General features: G+C 55.2%; 1 protein-coding gene across 1 annotated transcript; it reads left to right on the top strand.

Annotated features, from left to right (window-relative positions):
- Window positions 1-23: 23 nt before the first annotated feature.
- Window positions 24-18,765, top strand: ITIH4 (inter-alpha-trypsin inhibitor heavy chain 4). Its single transcript, XM_033131825.1, has 26 exons — window positions 24-36; window positions 2,282-2,360; window positions 2,970-3,093; window positions 4,293-4,453; window positions 6,508-6,612; window positions 6,724-6,886; window positions 7,025-7,135; window positions 7,634-7,762; window positions 8,361-8,477; window positions 8,704-8,872; window positions 8,960-9,085; window positions 9,257-9,438; window positions 9,533-9,718; window positions 12,156-12,295; window positions 12,564-12,718; window positions 13,023-13,049; window positions 13,294-13,347; window positions 13,498-13,551; window positions 13,767-13,910; window positions 14,404-14,475; window positions 14,685-14,711; window positions 14,800-14,916; window positions 15,899-16,073; window positions 17,720-17,874; window positions 18,008-18,104; window positions 18,556-18,765. Exons 2-26 carry the CDS (start codon window positions 2,311-2,313, stop codon window positions 18,623-18,625), a joined length of 2,910 nt encoding a protein of 969 aa, XP_032987716.1. The 5' UTR covers window positions 24-36; window positions 2,282-2,310; the 3' UTR covers window positions 18,626-18,765.
- The last annotated feature ends 1,418 nt before the right edge of the window (window positions 18,766-20,183 follow it).

Genomic DNA, 20,183 nt, shown 5'->3' with positions numbered 1-20,183 from the left:
GTTGGTTGGTCACTGATCATGACCCCTAAGTGTAGGGTAGGGGAGGGCAGGTTGCGAGTGTGGCACATGTTCTGTACCCTTCATGGCTTTGGGGAGGTTCCCAGAGGATAATGCACATAGTGTTATGGCCACTGCTGCATACTAGACAGAGTCTTGGACGTGGAGACCTGGCACTGACCCTCTGTGTGACTTCAGACCACTTCTCCTCTTCTAAAGCTCAGTTTCTCCTTGTGTATGACAAGGGAGTTGAGCGGGAGCCTGCTGCATAAAGCAGGCCACAGTGACACTGCTCAAGAGTGAAGCACGTGGGAGCGTAGGGCTCTCCCTCCCCCTGCCTTCCACAGAAGTCATCGAGATGCTTCCTAGGACCCCAAGGCTCTGCAGGAGCCAGGGATCTCACAGCGCCTTCCCCTCCCCCGTCCCCTTGTTTGTACTGCCTCCTTGCCATCTTGCATCCCTCGATTGACGCTCCTTCTGGCCAGTGGCAGTGTGTTTCCCAAGCTCAGGGTGAATGTCCCCGTTGCCACTCCCACAGCTCCCCCTGAGCCAGGGAAACACCGGGTGCTCGGCTCATGTGAGATCTTCCTTCTTCAGGCCTCACTGTCCCCTGTGTGCATACAGCTGTCAGCCTCTGGGGACTACAGAGGCCTGTCCAGCTGTGACAGCAAGACCACAGTGGGGGCTGGGCTCGCAGTGCCTGGCTCGGGGCTGTGCCTGTAGGGAAGCCCTGCCTGTCCCCTGGGCAGGTGGATCTGTCTGCTCAGCCTTTCCCATGTTCCCTGCCAACTTGGCCTGCTTATATAGCTATTCCAGGCTGGGCCCACGCTCTGTGCCCCAAGGGAGCAGACCTGTGGTGACAGGGCCTGGGCCTGCTCAGTGGGCTCCTTGGGGAGGCTCTTCCCCCAGATTGCTGACGGGGTACGTTCCCCTGTGTGATCCCAGTTATATCAGAGCCAGAGGGCAAGCAGTGGAGCTGCGCACAGACATGAGCCTTCTGGCTGGAGTGTCTCGGAGAAGGGGAACTTTTACTGCAGCCACAGACACAGCGCCCAAGTCCATGATGCCTCTCCCGGGGCCACATGCGGTCCCAGGTGACCAAGGCAGGGCTAATGGAGGAGACCCGTTCTCAGCCCTCTGCAAGCCAGGCACTGCCTCGGGGCCTCGAGTGGGCCCCAAATGGCTGCCCCTCCCCCCATAACTAGTGTCCCCAAGTCCTCCTTCCCCAAACCAGGATTTGGCACCTGGCTGCACTTTTCTGGAACATCTTTACCCCATCTGTGGCCACTGACTGAGGAGCTGGGTTTTCCCACAGCTACCAGGGACACAAATGCCAGTTGTGTCCAGATCCCCTGTTTATTCACTTTATTGCTATTTGTTATAAAAGCGGCACTTCAACTTTATTAAAGGAGAATTGAACAAAGTCATCGATAACCCTACCTTAAGCTCTGGGCCCACTGGCCTATGGATGCGGGCTCTTGACAAGGGCTCTGCCTTGGTGTGCTGATGGGTCATCCGTCGGCCCTTTCTCCCTCAAGCTGTGATTCATGGGTGCCTTGGCCTGACTCATGTGTGCACCACCACCCTGAACCGGCCCCCTCGGGAGCTCTGTCCTTTCTCTTCTGTCCCTTGTTTTCCTCTCAGTAAATCCCCTGAGGGAGGCCTCTGGGCCACAGCGTGGGGACATTTTTATGGCTCTCGGTTTATATTGCCAAAGTGCAGGTCTGGTGTTGGCAGCCTCGCTGGAGTTGAACCAAGAGTCCTGGCTACATTAAAGGGGCCTGAGCAGCAGCCTGGGTCCCCAGGACAGAGAAGGGGGGCCCTGGGCCTAGCCTCTCTCACCCCAGAAATAAGGTGGATCCAACCTGCTTTGGCCCCATCAGGTCTTGCCCAGTCACACTGGCCTAGCCTGCAGTCTCTTTCCTCCCAGAAGCTTCCCCCAAGCCTTCCTCTTCCCGGCCATCCCTCTGTTTGCCCCCCGACTGGGCTAATGGAGACTGGGGCTGGCTCACTGTTGTGACTCCCAGTCCTAGGGAGCTTGTTGGAGCAACTGGTGTGAGGGGTGGTAGTGACCTGGGAAAGTTCTAGACCTTTCAGAAACGACGCCAATACCCAACTCCCACCTGAGCCTGCCTTTCCTCAGTGTAGCAGGTCCTCAAATAATGTCGTTTCATTCAACCTCGTTTGGTCATAATGTTGATGAGGAAAAAAATTTGATTCCCAGCAGGGGCCACTGTGTGTGGAGTTCACACGTTCTCCCCATGTCTGTGTGGGTTTTCTCCAGGTGCTCTGATTTCCTCTCACTTGCCAAAGATGTACACATGGGGTGAACTGGCATGTGTGCATACATTGTCCCAGCCTGAGTAAGTATGGATGTGTGTGAGTGGCCCTGCGATGCAAGGGTGGCCTGTCTGGGGTGGGGTCCCGCTTTGCGCCCTGAGGCTTTGGCCACCCGCAACCCTGAACTGAAATAAATGGGTTGGAAAAGCATCATCTTCCTTGTTTTTATTCATCTTTCTTAAATGTGTGTATAGCTCACATTTATTTCAATGTTTAATATTAGAAGTCTTTTGGGTTTTTATTTAGAAGTTTGGTGATGTTTTTGTGACCAGAAATATGCTGCAGGAACCGAACTCATTTATATCAATTAGCCTAGGGTAAAATGTTGGACAGTTAAGTTCGCGAACTTTCCACCATGCACTTACACAGTGGAAAGTTCACAAACTTAATTGTCCGACCAGGCTTATGTCATTTCACTTAAGGTTGCATTTCCAAGAACCTAGCAATGATGACATTGAGGACTTACTGTACATGTTCCTGTCCCCAGCCAAGGTCCATGGGACATTTGCAGTTTGCCTGCTTATCTGACACCACTGCAATTTTTGGCCTGTAGATCCCAATTTCTCAGAAACTGCCCCCGCAGGGGGCGGGGCAGTGAGCAAGTTACTAATTCATTCCCCACTTTCTCTCAGCTTCAGAAGCAGCCTGCCAGGCACTGGAGCCAAAATGAATACTCCAGCCGCAGCCCCTACCTGTGGCATCGTGCTGGTCCTGCTCTCGCTGCTGGCTGTCCTCCAGACCACCACTGCCCAAAAGGTAATGGGTACCATGGGCACCTGAGTTTGAATGGTGTGAGCTGGTGAATGATTGAAGTAGAGGAGAGCCTGTGTGTGTGCAAGCGTGTAAGCACAAGGGAGCATGGATCAGTATGTATGCAAAAGAAACTGTGCTGATCCAGCAGGCACTGCCCCGAGGGCTTTGTGGACACTGTCCCATTTTACAGAAGGGCTGATCTCATTCCCATATTGCAGGTGAGGAAATGCAGCTTAGCAAGTTGCTCCTGGAGGCCAGCAGTGGGTGTGGGTGGGTGTGAATGGGCTTTGTGAGCCCAGCTCTACCTCTCCCTGGCTGAGTGACCTTGAGGAAGTTATTATGCTTTCTCTGTCTCACTTTCCTCATCTGTATAACAGTAATAATAGAACCTCTTCGGAGGTTTGTTGTGACGGTGAAATCTGTAATACTATAAAGTGCTCAGTACGGCGCCTAGCGGAGAGCAGACACTCACATATATATACAAGCCACTGGCCAGTCACCCACCTCTGTGCCAAGCCGTGTGTGCAGCTGAACAGAGCTGCTGTGTACACAAGAGTGCCGTACACAGGCAGGCAGGAGGTGTGTAAGGGCTCCTCGTGTGTCGGCATGGGGACCTTAGACCTGGGGTGAAGAGCGTATGCCTGGGTCAGGGACCCATGGGGATAAGCAGGGCAACTGGGGAGAATTGATGGCTGCAGAAAGGGGGCAAAGAAGAGTCCCAGTTCTTAGAGACGTGACCCCCATTACCTCCAGATTTTCCCAGCTCCTGTAGGCTGCTGGCGGGAGACTGGCAAGAGCTGTTCTCCCTGATTTCTGCAGAGGCCAGTTTGCCAGAAATCAGAGGACTTGTTTGTTGCCCTTTCACTGGGCAGAGCTAAGACCATAAGTTTCCTGATCCTGCCAGGGCCAGGATACCCGAGATGCCCTCCCAGGTTCCACCACCTGCCGTGTGCTTGGCAGCCTGGACCCCTGCCCTGTGTGGCGCTGTAAGGTGGGGAATGAAGCACACGGCTGCCTCTTATTCGAAAGGACGGTTCACATGTGAGAGGCCTCCTGGGGTTTAGCCTAGGCCTGGACGGTTCAGTCGGGGTTGGGAGTCAGGGCTTGGTGTGCGACCTAGGTCGGGACCCACTCTTGAAGAGTGATGTCCCAAGCTGGATGGGCGTTGAAACAATCCCACCCCACCTCCTTCACTGGTCCAGAATGACATCGACATCTACAGCCTCACTGTGGACTCCAAGGTCTCATCCCGATTTGCCCACACGGTCGTCACCAGCCGGGTGGTCAACAGAGCAGATACTCTGCAGGAGGCCACCTTCCAGATGGAGCTGCCCAAGAAAGCCTTCATCACCAACTTCTCCATGTAGGTGCCTTCCTGCCCTCCCCCTCCTCCCGCCTCCCAACCCTGCACTGCGAACACCCACTTCCTGATGGAAGGTGTGTATGCTCCACCTGTGGGCAATACAGGGAACCAGAGCTTTACCCAGGAACCTCCTGCGTGCTCAGGTGGTTCCATCCCTCCATCCAGCTCTCTAGCCCTCTTTCCCTCCATTCCTCTTTCCCTTCATCCCTCTCTCTCTCCATCCCTCTATCCCTCTGCCCCTCCCTCCCTTCTTTCCCTTCCTCTCTTCCTCTATCCCTCCCTCCATCTGCCCTTCCGTGATCCCTAAGTACTGTCCAGGTAGCAGGTGGAAAAGCACGGCATCTTTGTGTCTTTGCCTTTGAGGAGTACAGATTTGGGGCAGCCTGAAGCCAATCACAGGCAGGAGGGAGACACCAAAGGGCAGATTCCAGCTCAGAATACAGAAAACTTCCTACCCCTGGGCTACCCCACATGGAACGATGCCTGAGGAGGGGGACCTCCTTGTCACTAGAAGTTCAAAGCCAGGCTAGCCCCCCATCCCCAACTGGGATACCACAGAGAGGGCGGTTCTGCTCTGGGTCAGAGGCCACATTGGGAGGCCCCTGGGGTGCCTGTGGACTCTGTGAGCTGGTGACGATACTCACGTTGTCCTCTACTATCCTCCCCTACTCTTCCCCAACTCAGTTTTGCAATGTTTGGTAAACGCAAGAGAACTCTCTGTCCCGTCCCTGGCCCCACAGGAGAAGCAGTGATTGACAAGCCAGAGAGAGGCTGATCCCAGAAACTCAAGGAGGGTGATGGGTAAAGCAGAGAGCGAGCGTCTCTCAGGCAGGGTCCCCAGGTCCCCTGGGCCCTCTAGAAAGCTGCATGGGGGCTGGGTCCTTGTGGCTGCCTCCTCCCTCGAGCCCCGCCCATGCCCCTCCAACAGTTCCTACTTCTCCTAACCCCGGAGTCAGGTCTGTGCTGCGTATCTCACAGCGTGGCCTTTGCAGGCTGCACTCAGCCCCCCACATGGGTGCCAAGCCTGCCAGATTGCAAGGTTCCAGGCCCAGCACATCTGCTGAGAGCCCGGGACTTGCATCACTCTCTGGACCCAGATCCTGTTGCTGCATGAAATAGGGACGTGGGGGCAGGTTGCCCTCCTCCCTCACCTGGCTGGGCCTCTGGGAGTTGGAGCCCTGCAGCCCCCGCACCAGCCCCATCCCAAGCCCAGGGTTAGATTATGAGCAGGAAGGTCAGGACGGTGGGAAGAAGGAACACTTGGTCCTGACATCCTGGCTGCCCTCTCCCCGACTTACCCCTGCAAACGCCCACCCTTTCACAACACCCCCAGAGGAAGCAGGCTTATGTTTGCTTGCCACTTCCCTATTCACCCCACGAGGAGGTTCTAGGGTCATCTTTTTCTTCCGGGAAACAGCCAAGGCAGTTTTCTCAAAGAATGACCACTAGGATTGTATAGGCGCCCCTAGGAGCCCCGTCCAACAGTTGTCCAAAACCCACCTTCCGAGAGGCCACCCTCTCTGGAGTGTTGGTGGGAAGAGGAGACAGCCATGGGGGAGAGAGTTCAGAGCCTTGCAGCCCTGTGTCTCCCACTGGCCTGGAAGCCTGGCCTCTCCCTTCTCTCAGTCTGCCTGGACAGAGGGCTCGGTGCGAACGCGGCTCAGGAAGCTCTCACTGGTGATTGACCGGTTCCTCTGGGCACAGTGTACGAGGTGGAAGGGGTAACTGGGACGTGGGGCCAGACTGGAAGGGAGACAGGAGGCCAGGCCTCAGCTCAGCCCTCCCTCCTCTGCACCCTCGCTGCCCTGTCCACTCACGTATAGTGTGCACGTATAGTGTGCGTGCCTCAGGGTACACGGGGTCCTGGCACACCTTGCAGAGGCTCCCTGCCCTTACCTAGTGTCCTGCAGAGTCTTGTACACAGAAGGTGCATAATAAATAGGAATGGGCGCTGGCGAAGGTAGGAGTCACTCTATGGAGAGGTGCACTGGAGGAGGTGGGATTGGAGTGGCTGCCCCCACCAGGCTCTCAGCAACACTCGCCCTCTGCCTCAGGATCATCGATGGAGTGACCTACCCAGGGAACATCAAGGATAAGGCCGCAGCCCAGGAGCAGTACGCCGAGGCCGTGGCCAGGGGACAGAGCGCTGGCCTCGTCAAGTGAGCCCCAGGGCGTGGTGGGACACCCTGCACGGTGGGGCAGAAGCTGCCCCTACCTTCAGCCCTGTAGCCCCGGTCTGGAGGGGCAAACCTGATGCCCTCCTCCCGCAGGGCCACCGGGAGAAAAATGGAGCAGTTCCAGGTCGCAGTTAGTGTGGCCCCCGCTGCCAAGGTCACCTTTGAGCTGGTGTATGAGGAGTTGCTCAAGCGGCATCTGGGACTGTATGAGCTGCTGCTGAAAGTCCGGCCCCAGCAGCTAGTCAAGCACCTGCAGGTACCTGGTGCTGTCCCCTCCCAGGAGGCCTCCTAGATGACCCCTGCTTTGTAGAGGACGGCCTCTCCTTCCCCGCTGCCTCCTCGGAGGCCCAGTTCTGGCTCCTGGCTGACCCAGTGGCCCAATTCTTGCCTCCAGATGGACATTCACATCTTCGAGCCTCAGGGCATCAGGTTTCTGGAGACAGAGAGCAGCTTCCTGACCAACGAACTGGCAAGCGCCCTCACCATCTCACAGAACGAGACCAAGGTAGGTCTGCCATGGTCAGCGGGCAAGGATACCAAGGGGGCCTGTCTTCAGGCCCGCCCTGTGAGCCTGGATTTCCAGAGAGTGGGACAGTGGGGCAGGACTACTAAGCTGGATGGACTTCTGAGGTCTGTGCCCATGCTGTCATTTGGCAGACGGGGAGGGCAAGGCCTAACGGAGGACAGGGTCCTCCTGGTTTGACATCAGGGGAAAAGGACTTGGAAAGCACACTGAGGTGAGGGTCCCAGGACCAGGGGGAGAGAAGAAAATACCTGGATTGAACACATCCCGATCCCAGGTTCTGCTTGCACAACGCCAGGAATGGCTCCATGCTCACACCCCTCCCATGTACGGAGCCAGTTATCTGATAATTCAGCCAGAGAGAAAGTTCCCTAGGATTTGATCCAAGGCTGCATCTGGAATTCTCATTTCAGATAGAATGAGGGGTTTGTTGGCATGGCCTTGCTGCTTCTCCCAACTTCAGCCTTGTCGTTTTTTCAGGCTCACATCCGATTCAAGCCGACGCTCTCCCAGCAGCAGAAGTCTCCAGAGCAAGAGGATACAGTCGTGGATGGAAACTTCATCGTGCGCTATGATGTGAACCGGACGCTCTCTGGGGGGTCCATTCAGGTGCGTGGGCTCTAGGGGAGAGCAGGGCAACCAGGAAATCCATCCATCTCAAGAGCCTAAGCCTGGGTATTCTAGAAGGAAAGGCAAAGTAACTGCTCCTACTTATCAATATGCACCAGGACAGCACAGACAGAAAACAATCAGTTTAGTTACGTTGTCCCTGAAAGAATTTCCTTTCAGAGGCAAAAATGTTTCATCTCTGCTAAAGAACTGCCCTGCAGGGTTTCCTTCATTGCCTTGGCTGCCAGGAAACTCATAGCTCAGTTTTATGCTCAATTGCAGTAGCTTCTTTGCTGGCATCATTATACTTCCCCTTTATTCTTTTGACGGATCTTGTTTTTAGAGTCTTCATTCTTTTGACTGATCTTAAGTTTATTAAGTCTTTACCTTTTAGTATAAGCTGACTCAAATGCTCTAACAAATAGGAGGTAAAGAGTGTGTAGGTTTCTAGTGGGCCATGCGTGAGCAGGGAAGACTGAAACAAAAGGTGGCGGGGATTTAGGGAGGTAAGAGGTAGAGGGGCTGGAATGAAGAGACTGTGGGGGCAGAGCCGGGCTGCAGCTCTCATCACCTGTGGTGCGTCTCCCTTTGGTCATAGATCGAGAATGGCTACTTTGTGCACTACTTTGCCCCCGAGGGCCTGCCCACGATACCCAAGAATGTGATCTTCGTCATTGATAAGAGTGGCTCCATGCAGGGCAGGAAAATCCAGCAGGTGGGTCACACCAGCAGACACCTCCCACCAGCAGCTCTGGCCGACCAGGCAGACGCCCCCTCCTCCATCTTCCTGGGTGGGGGGCTCCCAGGGGCCAAGGTTGGTCAGAGTACGGGGCAAGTCCCGCCCCTAGAGTATCTACCATGGCCCCACTCCAGATGCAGGCCCAGGAGCCCCAGCGAGGCCCCATTAAGACACCCGCCTCATCTTTCCTTCCCCTGACCAGACCCGGGAAGCCCTAATCAAGATCTTAGATGACCTCAGCCCCAAAGACCAGTTCAACCTAGTCAGCTTCAGCAGGGAAGCAACCCAGTGGATGCCATCACTGATGCCAGCTTCAGCAGAGAACGTGGAGAAGGCCAGGAGCTACGCTTCCGACATCCAGGCCCGAGGAGGTGAGTGCCTCTGCAGCCCTGCAGGGTGGAGGGTCCCCGGGCACTGAGCCCTGCCTGGGAGCCACCCTGAGAATGTGTGCCTCTCAGGGACCAACATCAATAGTGCGATGCTGATGGCCGTGCAGCTGCTGGACGAAGCCAATCGGAAGGAGCGGCTGCCCATTGGGAGCGTCTCCCTTATCATCCTCCTCACCGATGGCGACCCCACCGTGGGTAAGGGCACTGCCAGCAATTCCTGGGCACACTGCCCAGAGTGACCCTGGCTTGCTGTGGGACCTGGGGCAGGGAGGGCGGTCCCTGAGGTCCCTCTGGCTCTGAGATTCCAGAAATATCCCTTGAGCAAATCACTGTTTTCTTTCCCCGTTCCCAAACCGCTGGGTCCAGGGGAGACCAACCCTAAGAATATCCAGAAGAATGTGCAGGATGCCATAGGCGGCCAATATAATCTCTTCTGCCTGGGCTTTGGCTTTGACGTCAGCTACGCCTTCTTGGAAAAGCTGGCACTGGACAACGGTGGCCTGGCTCGGCGCATCTACGAGGATTCGGACTCCGCCGTGCAGCTCCAGGTGCCATCCTGCCCCGTGGGCTGCCTGAGCGAGGGATGACTCAGAGAGTTGGGAAGACCCCCGCCCGGCCCTCATGACACCCTCCACCCTGCAGGACTTCTACCAGGAGGTGGCCAACCCACTGCTGACAGCGGTGGCCTTCAAGTACCCAAGCAACGCCGTGGAGGAGGTCACGCAGGACAACTTCCAGCTGCTCTTCAAGGGCTCTGAGATGGTGGTGGCCGGAAAGCTCCAGGACCAGAGCCCTGATGTGCTCTCAGCCAACGTGAGCGGACAGCTGGTGAGTGTGGCCAGCCATCCTGGAGAGGAAGGGCAGCCGGTGAGTGTGGCCAGCCATCCTGGAGAGGAAGGGCAGCCGGTGAGTGTGGCCAGCCATCCTGGAGAGGAAGGGCAGCCGGTGAGTGTGGCCAGCCATCCTGGAGAGGAAGGGCAGCCGGTGAGTGTGGCCAGCCATCCTGGAGAGGAAGGGCAGCCGGTGAGTGTGGCCAGCCATCCTGGAGAGGAAGGGCAGCCGGTGAGTGTGGCCAGCCATCCTGGAGAGGAAGGGCAGCCGGTGAGTGTGGCCAGCCATCCTGGAGAGGAAGGGCAGCTGGTGAGTGTAGCCAGCCATCCTGGAGAGGAAGGGCAGCTGGAGCAGGCATTCACAGGGGCTGGGTTCAAACCCCAGCTTTGCCACACTCCAGCCGATTGACGATGAGCAAGTGACACAGTGCCCCTTGCCACTTGTGGATGACATCAGTCCCTACTGCATGGGCTCATGGTGGGGATTCAATGAGATGATGTCGTGACTCTCCGGGGAGCACCCGTGCTGTGTTGACACGGGGTGAGCACTCAGTGGCCAGTCTGGGCTGCTGTGCCTGAGGTGCCAGGCGCTTGGCATCCCCTCCTGTCCTCATGCCAGCCCTCTGAGGTTGCACTCGGGCAGGGGGTGCTGCCCCTACTTCACAGATCATCAGACAGAGGTTCAAGCAGGGCAGGCAAGCTGCCCTGGGCCCCACTGCAGCTGGGTCAGGAGTTCGGCTCACTACGTGGTGCCCTGTCCTTGCCCAGCCCTCCCTGCCTCTGTGCCACAGGGGGCCCTCTCATTCCACAAAGAGAAACTGAAGCATCACACAAATAAGGAGCTGCAGGCTGGGGTGTTTCTGACTGGATAAGCCCGGGGACTTGGAGGAACAGCACTAGGAGCCCCAGCCTGGCCTGGGGTTCAGGGAAGGCCTACTGGAGGAAGCCCAGCTGAGACGACGGGATGAGTGGGAGGTGGCAGAGGCCAGATGGTGGAGTGATGGAAGAATGTTCAGGCTTTCATGGCAGGTGGGCAGGATGTGTAGGGAGAACGGCAGGTGGGCAAGGCAGGTGGGTGTGAGGGGCCCAGGGCCAAGCTTGGAAGAAGTAGCCAAGTGTCACAATGTGTCACGATGGGCAGTGCATGCCGAGTGTCAGCTTGCTTAGCTTCAACACTGCTACCTCCTGGGGGTGAGGCCTGGGGAAGTCACCTGATCTTGCTCTGCCTCAGTTTCCTCCTGTGTAAAAACAAGAATTGGTCACCTTACCCGCCCTGTAAGGTTGCTGTGGGGATTAACGTCTGGCTCAGTGTAAATACTCCATAAATGTTCGCTGCTGGTATTATCCTGGAGGCCAGGGGTCCCCAGAGTGCAGAACCCAAGGGGACGCAGGGTAATTCACAAACAAACATGTCTTTGTTTTAGTAGTGATGTATTTATTTTAATATGTCTTCTGAAAAATATAACTCAAATCCCAAAACTGAGGTTTCATAGGTATTTTGGCATGGATCAAGGCTAAGTGAAGAGTGTTAGTCTACTTAAAGTTCATTTAAGGAAAGTTCATTAAAGGAAAACCGTCAAACAACTAGCTGTACGTGTGGATAGGGCAAAATTTCTGCAGGTGACCTGAGTGGGACAAAGCTTTGGGAGGCCCAGCTCTGGGTGAGAAACCGAGGAGGGTGGTTTCAGCAAGGGAGGCAGGATCTGATCCACACGGAAAAGGTCTTTGGCTGTTGTGGGATTTGTGACGAGAGAGGACTGGGGTTCCTCTGCCCCTGCACCCCACTTCCCAGGCTGCTGGCCAGGTCAGCCTGGGACCATAAGGCCCTCCCCTGGGGAAGGGTGCTGCAGTCCACCCAGAACGTGGGTACATGCCGTACTGTCACACTGCACAGTGCCCAGCAGAGGGCACCAACTTGGGCAGGGGACAGTTTGTTGGGGCCCCAAATCCAAGCAGGGACATGGCACCTGAATTCTCTTCTCAGCTCTGCCACTGACTGCTGGGGAGTGCGCTTCCCTCTCTGTCCTCAGAGTCTCCATCTTTTAGGTGGGGTGGGCTGTGTCTGGGGACCCCACTTGCCCCACTGCACTTGCGTGTCCTTCGTGCTGCTGTCTCTACAGCCTGGGCTTCAGATCCCATCCTCATTTCCTTTCCTCCCAAAGACTCCATGTGATCCGAGCTCCTGGCTCAGTGCCTGCTGTGTTCCACCTGGGTTAGTTTCTACCTTTTCTCTCAACCTCCTTCTCATCCTTGGGGGCTCTGTGACTGAGCCCCTCGCACCCCTAAACCTCCTCCCTATCCCCTACTCCACTCACAGCCAGTGTCTGGGACCTTCCCCAGCCCCTACCAAGGTTATCATGGCCATGCTCGGAGTTGCCCGGCCCGGCGTGGGCGTCAGCCCTCACTGCTCCTGTCTTGATTGGGCCCCTTTCCAGCTCATGCAGAATATCACCTTCCAAATGGAGGCCCGGGTGGCAGAGCAGGAGAAGGAGTTCCGGAGCCCCAAGTACATCTTCCATGGCTTCATGGAGAGACTCTGGGCGTACCTGACCATCCAGCAACTGCTGGAGCAAATGTGAGTCCCGTGCCCTCTAGGGTCCACTGGGGCAGCCACACTCAGCCTCAGGGCCTCCCCGAGCTCTTCACTGGTGGGGCAGGCACAGCTGGCATGCAGCATGGAGAGAGTCGTGGTATCCTGTCTGAGCTCCAGACTCTCCCAGCAGGAACCTGCTCCCTCTCACACGCCCCCCTCCCCGCCCTCACACACCTGGGTCTGGAAGGAAGGGAGAATCGAACTGGGCCCCCAGGGACCTGCTGAGCCTCTGATACTTCTCAACCTGCAGAGTTTCCGCGTCAGATGCTGAAAAACAGGCCCTCGAAACTCGAGCTCTGGGCTTGTCACTCAACTACAGCTTTGTCACCCCCCTCACATCCATGGTAGTCACCAAACCTGAGGGCCAAGAAGAGTCTGAAGTTGCTGAGAAGCCTGTGGAAAATGGTGGGTGTGAGAGTGGGTCTCAGCCTCCGTGGCGGCAGAGTTTTGACCCAGTATTCTCCCAGTTCCCGACAAAGATGCTAACCCTGCCACTCAGACTCTCAGGATCCCCAGGCGATGCATCCCATTTCATTGATGTGGAAACTGAGGCCGGATCTCCCAACACTTTCTCTCCCCAAGTTCACTGCACCTGTGTAGTGCTGGGGTTGGGAAGCAAGGTTACATATAAGCACTGCAGGCTTATCAAAACCATTCCAACCGTGTGTCTCTGTCTCTGTCTTTCTCTCTTCTCTTTTGTTTTATCTAGAAGACAGAGACATGACCAGCATCTCAGGTAAGGGCCTAATACCTTTAAAGGCTGGCCTGGGTGACAGTTGGCTGGTACAGGGCCTAGGACACCAGTCCCACCAGGTTGCTGGCCAGGGCCTCTCCAGCTCAGCCCTGCTGCCAGGAGGGGGAGTTGTCTGCCCAAGCACACAACATTTTGTCACCTGTTCATTCAGATATTGGCTGTCCTGGGCCCTAGGGACACAATTCCCATCTGGTTGGATGCACACTTAGGCTTCTCTGATTTCCAGGTCGTGCTGTCTTCCCATCTCACTCCATAGGAAACAGAAGGTTCAGAATAAAAGGTAGCAAAGGAGGCGAGGGAGGGGAGGGCAGATTGACAACCTTGACCCTGGCCACAGACTGGGCTCTGCCCCGGCTGTAGGGGCAATGACTTGCTTGGCTCGCCTGGCTGGTAGCAGGGCTGGGACTCAAGTTCACGTGTGTCTGATTAGGAGGCAACTCTGCAGACCCTTTGCTCACTACCAGAGGAGGCATCAGAGGATCAGGTAATTTAAAGAGCATTGCTGGGGCAGGGGTGGCCAATATCCCAGCAGAGAGGAGTTCAAGAAGAGTCCATTGTTTCAGCTTGGAATTTCTCCTGGCCCTGGGTTGAGAGGCTCTTAGAATGGCAGTTGTGGGGGGGGGAGCCATTTGCCCTCTCCGTATCACGTTCCTCGAGTGGGTCTCAGAGCCCTGGCGGGACCCATGACACTGCTCAAAGGAAGAGCAGGTGTCGACTTTTCTAAAGCTGGAGTTCCTGGATTCTACCGGAAATTTGGAGCACCCGGACCTCTTCATCATCATCATCATCATTCTCCTGTACTCTACGATATGACCTCAGATCTCAGGCTGCTAAACTTCCCAAGTAAGCCACTTTCTGACCTCAGAGCGTCTTGTTAACCCAAGGTGATAATTAAACCTGCCCGGAGAGTTGGATGAGAGGAAGCACCAAGCACAGACGTGGGCACAGACGAGGGAGCGTTTCTGTGGGGCATGACATTAAAGTAATGTGTCCTTTATTTTCACTGAATCAGATTCATCACACTCTGAAGGCTAGCTCAGGATGAAACCTTTTAGAAAGGGAAGGCTGTCTCCCTTCCCAAAGCCAGCTGTGGTCTCGCAAGCTGTTTCTGATCTCCAAATCGGGACTTAGACATGGCCGCAGAGCCAGGCTGGAGCCTGTCTCCTCAGTGTTTTTTCCTAATAGAGTGCTCTTCTGCTTGAAAAATCTCTTCATGCAGGGTCTCCTAGGTTAGGTGTATGTGTGGCAGGGGGGTGCAGTGATGGCTAGAGGGCGTGCTGATTGCCCTGAATCCTGACTGCCTTCTCCCTTTCTGTTTCTGGCTGATTCTGCCCAGTGCCTGATTTGGAGTTCTCCGCCCGCTCAAGTCCCGATGGACTGTTTCATGACATGGATTTAGGAATCAAAGGTAGCCCCCAGACCAGAGCCGCTGCAGTAGACTGCGGCCCTGTAGCAGGGAGACCCTGGGATGGGAGAGCCCCCAGGGATCTCTATGAACCTGTCGTGTGGGTTTCTCAATGTTGAAGTGGAGAAGCTCTGGCCACACCCGTCACTACTCCATCCTTCAACATCCCCCTAGGAAGGGGATGCCTGAACCCAGACTTTTTCTTCTTTCAGAAACGACCACGGTAGCCCCATCCCTAGGTAAGCAGCCAGCCCCCCTCAGCCCTCCTCTCCATCCTTGCCCTCCAGTCTGCTCTACCTACCCCAGGAACCTCACCTGCCATCCCAGCCCCCATCCAGGCTCCTTCTGTCATCCTGCCACTGCCTGGGCAGAGCGTGGACCAGCTCTGTGTGGACATCAAGCACTCTCAGGGGCCAATGAACCTGCTCTCAGACCCTGACCAAGGTGAGAAGTGCACCTCCAGCCAGCCATTCAGAGAGACCCAGACCCCGCTCACCCCCAACCAACCACCCTATAGGCAACAGTGGGTGGCCTGCCCATGGAGCCTGTCCTGTGTCACGGCATGGTCACGCCCCTGAGCGCTGACACTTGCACCCATACACTGGGCACCACATATTCAGGTGTGGAGGGCCTGGCACTCCAGGGTGAAAGATGTGGGCTTGCCTCCAGGCACTGCCGGGCTTCAGGGGTGGGGAGACATACCTGGGTGCAGATAAGACAGTGGCCCGTAGTCAGTGCCAGAGCGACGTGGAGACAAGCCCAGAGGAGAAGGCAAGGGCTGTCTGAGGGCCAGGGAGGCTGCACAGGGTCACACGGGAGTGACAGGGACCTGGCAGATAGTGGGGGTCCACAGACAGAAGCCAGAGCCCCGAAAGAAACTAGTGGGACTACAGAGAGTATGGAGGAGGGAGGTGTGCTGGCCAGACCTGTCCCCCAACCCCCAGAAGGGTCTTATTGGGTGAGTGGTGGCGTCAGGTCAGACACGGGGATTCCAGCACTCAGGATGCTCACCCCAACACGGTCTCCCACTTCAGCAAGCCAGGCCCAGTCTGTTTGTTCCCTGAGGGTGGGGACCGCCAATTTTCCACCTCGCTCTGGGCCATGGCACCTAGCTCAGGACCAGGCCCACTACAGCGGCTCTAGAAATGGCAGTTGACTTCAGACAAAGATCCCCCTTCTCAGAGGGCTCATCTGAAGGTGGCAATCACGGAGGATCTGGGGGCCCTTCCATAGCCATATGGAACCAAAGGATGAGTGGAAAGGTTGTGGAAACCGTGCTCCAGTGTGAGGGAATCCTGGGGAAGGGGCACTGAGGAGGGGATTGGTGAAGGAAGGTTCTGGGGGACGTCATCAGGGAAGACCTCCTGCTCAGGCCAGTGCCCAGCTGGGGCCATAGCTCTGACCGCTGTGCTCCTGGCCCTCTCAGGGGTTGAGGTGACTGGCCAGTATGAGGTGGAGAAGGCCCAGTTCTCATGGATCGAGGTGACCTTCAAGAACCTCCAGCTGCAAGTCCGCGCATCCCCTGAGCACGTGGTAGTGATTCGGAACCGAAGAAGCTCTGTGTACAAGTGGAAGGAAACGCTCTTCTCGGTGATGCCCGGGTAAGCCTCAGGCTGGGGAGCAGCAGTGACCTCTTAGCTGGTGACAGCGCTGACAGGTTGCCTGAGGCCATAGGCGTGGGGAAGGGTTGCCTGGCCTGGGCATGTGTCCTCTGTAGTGGGCTGTACCCACAGGGCGAGCAGAGGTGCAGGCAGCCCTGCACCACACCCGTCCTGCTCTGGGGGGCCCCAAGGGGTTGTCTTGGGGACCTAGCTGCCCTCACACCTAACCTAGGTCGTTCTCCAGGGCAGGGGAGACAGTGTGGTTTGGAACTAGCTCTGCTGCTAATCCTGTGTGACTCTGGGGAGGATGCTTTGCCCCTCTGAGCCTCAGTTTTCTCATTCATAACTGGGGATAATCACCCCAGCCCTGAATTAGAAGCTAAAGGAAGCCCCAATGACGGAACGTGGCTGGGGAGCACTCTGATCGTTAGAAGGAGCAGTGCCCGCTGGGCACGCTGGAGGGCAGCTCTCTACGTGCTGAGATAATGAGGACAATAATGAGAAGTTGGAGGGCACTGTCCCCTGGGGGGCATATGAATGTTATCCTTAGCATACTCTTGGAGCTCTGATGAGGAGAAACGAGTCTATCTGGCCTCAAACACTGGGCAGCTGGTGGGTAATGGAGATGGATGTTGACCTCTTCTGGGAGGGGCTGCTGCCCCATAGAACCTTCCAGAGACAGCTCTCCAGCTCTGGAAGTTACAAGGGGCCTGGGACAGAGGCCAAGGACCCCGGCCCTGTTTGAGCATTGCCCTCTGTGCCCCAGCCAGTGCTGAGTACAAAGAACCTTATCTGTTCCCTCTCACTGAGCCCCTCAGCAGAGACTGGTTTCCACTTGACAAATGAGTGAGCACCTAGCAAATTTGAGAGGCTCACCTGAAAACCTCCCAATTTCATAAAAGATCTTCAAGTTTCTTGTTATCTGATAAATACACAAAGATTGATAGCATTTTTATGCCTTGGACATGCACACCAGAAGATGGAATAAAGAATTCCTACTAATCGTAGTGACAGAGAGTCCACATCCTTTCATGAGCTACAGAAGATACATGTGAAGAAAAACAGACCACACCTCCTACGGTCAAACACAAGGCAGCGTAAGTTTAGTGTAAGTCCATTTAAAATAACCTCAGAATAGCATCATGGTCTTATTCAACATGCTCGAAGGAGCCTAACATTCCTCAGAAAACCAAATGGCAAGAATTTCAAAGATTATTTGAAGTAAAAAGAAGGGGATAGATAAGAAGACACTTGCCCTTCTAGAAATTAAAACACACGATTAAACACTAATTAAAAGAAAGCACTAGCCATAAAAACAAAAGGGACAGAGTAAACCTATTAGATACCCCCTTGAATCATATGACAAGCATTCATGAGAAACCAAATCTAAGAAAATCAGAAGGAAAGGAACCACTGTTTTGTTTTATAAGTGCTGGGATTACCAGATATCATTAGATTAACTTTGGTCCTAACTTACTAGTGAGCAATCTGAAACCCAGACTATGTCATGGACCTCCCAGCCAAGGCCACAGCAAGAATTCCTGAGGACAAGAGGCCAGCGCCCCCCACTCCCACCCCAGCTGCCAAGGCCCCCTGCAGGCGTCCCCATGCCTGCCGTCCTCTCAGGACCTTGGATTTCTCCACAGCCTCAAGATGACCATGGACAAGGCAGGGCTCCTGCTGCTCAGCAGCCCAGACAGAGTGACCATTGGCCTGCTGTTCTGGGATGGCCCTGGGCAGGGACTCCGGCTCCTTCTGCGGGACACTGACCGCTTCTCCAGCCATGTCAGCGGGACCCTTGGTATGCTGCCCAGGGCCCCAGGCTCGGCGTCCTCAGAAGCCACCTCTGCCTTCGAATAGGCAGTGCCCTGCTCTTCTGTGTGTCTCCCAGCCTCCTGTCTGTATCCTTGGCTGACTCGCCCTTTGTCTCCCAGGCCAGTTTTACCAGGACGTGCTCTGGGTGCCTCCAGCAGCAGCAGATGACGGCAAGCAAACACTGAGGGTTCAGGGGCGTGACCACTCTGCCACCAGGTGACTCAGCACAAACAGACCCCTGAACCTGGCCAGGAGTGGGGGCTGGGAGGCTGACAGCTGGTCTTTGGGGGCCACCACTCCCCTGTCCTTGTGGGGAACTAGAGATAGCCAGGTGAAAGGTTGATGCCTTAGACATGTTTGACCCAGCTCTCCGTGACCCCACAAAGACGGTCAACTCAGACCCACAGAAAACACACCAGCCCAGAGATCACTAGGGTGAGTTGAGGGCAACAGGAAACTCTCCCTGAACTCTCAGAGCCCTGGACCCTGGAGAACACACACAACTGAGTTCCCCTGGGTGAGCAGGCCTTGTCGGCCTGTGCTGGAGGGAGTCCTAAGGGGCCCCGAAACGCTATCCTCCATGTTCTGTCCCCAGTTCTCTCCCTCTCTTCCCACCACACCTGAGATTTGCTGACCACCTATCTGTCTGTACGTCTATCCAACCCAGAGAGCTCAAGCTGGATTACCAAGAGGAGGCCCCGGGAACAGAGATTTCCTGCTGGTCTGTGGAGCTGTAGTTCTCATGTGAGCAGTTATGCCTACTCCACTCCCCGTGCAGCCCCACTGTGTGCAGATGGCTGTCATCCTGTGGAGCCTGGACTGTGATGGGGAGAGGAGTTCCACTCATTACAAATAAAGAAAGGTGGTGTGAGCCCAAGGAGTGGGCGTCTCTGGTTCCATCGGGCCAGTCCCAGGGTCTCAGAATCGCATCTTAGACACTTAGCACTGTGTAACACTAGAATACTCCACTTGTAGCCAGTAGGACCATGGAGAGCTTTCAGTCCCTTCGATTTACAAGGAGGGAAACTAAGATTTAGAGAAATTAAATCACCCATTTAAATTGTCACTCCAGCCCTCAGCTGGGGACCTAGGGCAAGAGAACATTCTCTGGGAGCAAAGGTTCAGTCTCGGTCCGGTCTGTGAAAACCTGCTTTGATGCTAAAAGAGAGTGAACTGGGTAGAAGTTCTTTGTAGGCCACCTCCCCATTCTCAGCATTTGGTCCCCTTTGCAATGGGATTTGCACGACACAGTTTGTTTTCACACCTGTGCTCAGGAACAGGCCTGTCTGCTCTCCAGCCTGTAAAGAAGCTAAAACTGGAAGACAAAGGAGGCAGAGATGAGGCCCCTGTCCCAGGAGGGAAGCACGTGTCTATTCCCAAGAGCCCAGTCTCCTGGTAGTGACCCAGGCCCCCAACTCTAAATCCTGGGCTGTTGAGTGTCTCCTCTCCTATCCATGCCCCAGGGTTAGGCATCCCAAAGATTCCACCAATTCCTGCACAGGCAAAGCATACTTTAAAAACACGTATAATTGGGCCGGCCCAGTGGCTCAGGCGGTTGGAGCTCCGTGCTCCTAACACCGAAGGCTGCCGGTTCGATTCCCACATGAGCCAGTGGGCTCTCAACCACAAGGTTGCCGGTTTGACTCCCGCAAGGGATGGTGGGCTGTGCCCCCTGCAACTGGCAATGGCAACTGGACCTAGAGCTGAGCTGCGCCCTCCACAACTAGGATTGAAAGGACAACAACTTGACTTGGAAAAGTCCTGGAAGTACACACTGTTCCCCAATAAAGTCCTGTTCCCCTGCCACAATAAAGTCTTTAAAAAAATAAAAATAAAAACACGTATAATTACTCCACCCACTGTGTTTCCCTGAAAATAAGACCTAGCCGGACCATCAGCTCTAATGTGTCTTTTGGAGCAAAAATTAATATAAGACCCGGTATTATATTATATTACATTATAGTATATTATATGTCATATCATATCGTATCACAAGACCTGGTCTTATATTAAAATAAGACCATTTTTTTGCTCCAAATGACGCATTAGAGCTGATGGTCCAGCTGGGTGTTATTTTTGGGGAAACATGGTACTTCTTGAAAAAAAAATGACACAAGTCTTTGGCTTACAAATAAAAAGCATAAAGAGAATAAAACCAAAAACCGTGAGAATGAGAAGAAGAGGGAAAAAGTCAAGCAGGAGGACAGTTAAATCAATGACAGCAAGGGAGGGGAAGCTGCAGCAGCACAAAGCTTGGCTCTGAGCTTCCTGGCGGCCAGGGTAAAGCAGAAAATG

This window comes from Rhinolophus ferrumequinum, chromosome 17 (genome assembly GCF_004115265.2).
Source record: "Rhinolophus ferrumequinum isolate MPI-CBG mRhiFer1 chromosome 17, mRhiFer1_v1.p, whole genome shotgun sequence".
NCBI lineage: Eukaryota > Metazoa > Chordata > Mammalia > Chiroptera > Rhinolophidae > Rhinolophus > Rhinolophus ferrumequinum.
Note: the sequence above shows the minus strand (reverse complement) of the source record. Positions and strands in the feature narration are given on the sequence as shown.

What these genes read in the sequence shown, in the direction of transcription:
- ITIH4 (XM_033131825.1), top strand. Translation starts at nt 2,311, where the DNA reads ATGTACACATGGGGTGAACTGGCATGTGTGCATACATTGTCCCAGCCT. An exon ending in AGCTAGTCAAGCACCTGCAG is followed by an intron (nt 6,887 to 7,024) that starts GTACCTGGTGCT and finishes TCTTGCCTCCAG; the next exon opens with ATGGACATTCACATCTTCGA. An exon ending in TCTCTGGGGGGTCCATTCAG is followed by an intron (nt 7,763 to 8,360) that starts GTGCGTGGGCTC and finishes CTTTGGTCATAG; the next exon opens with ATCGAGAATGGCTACTTTGT.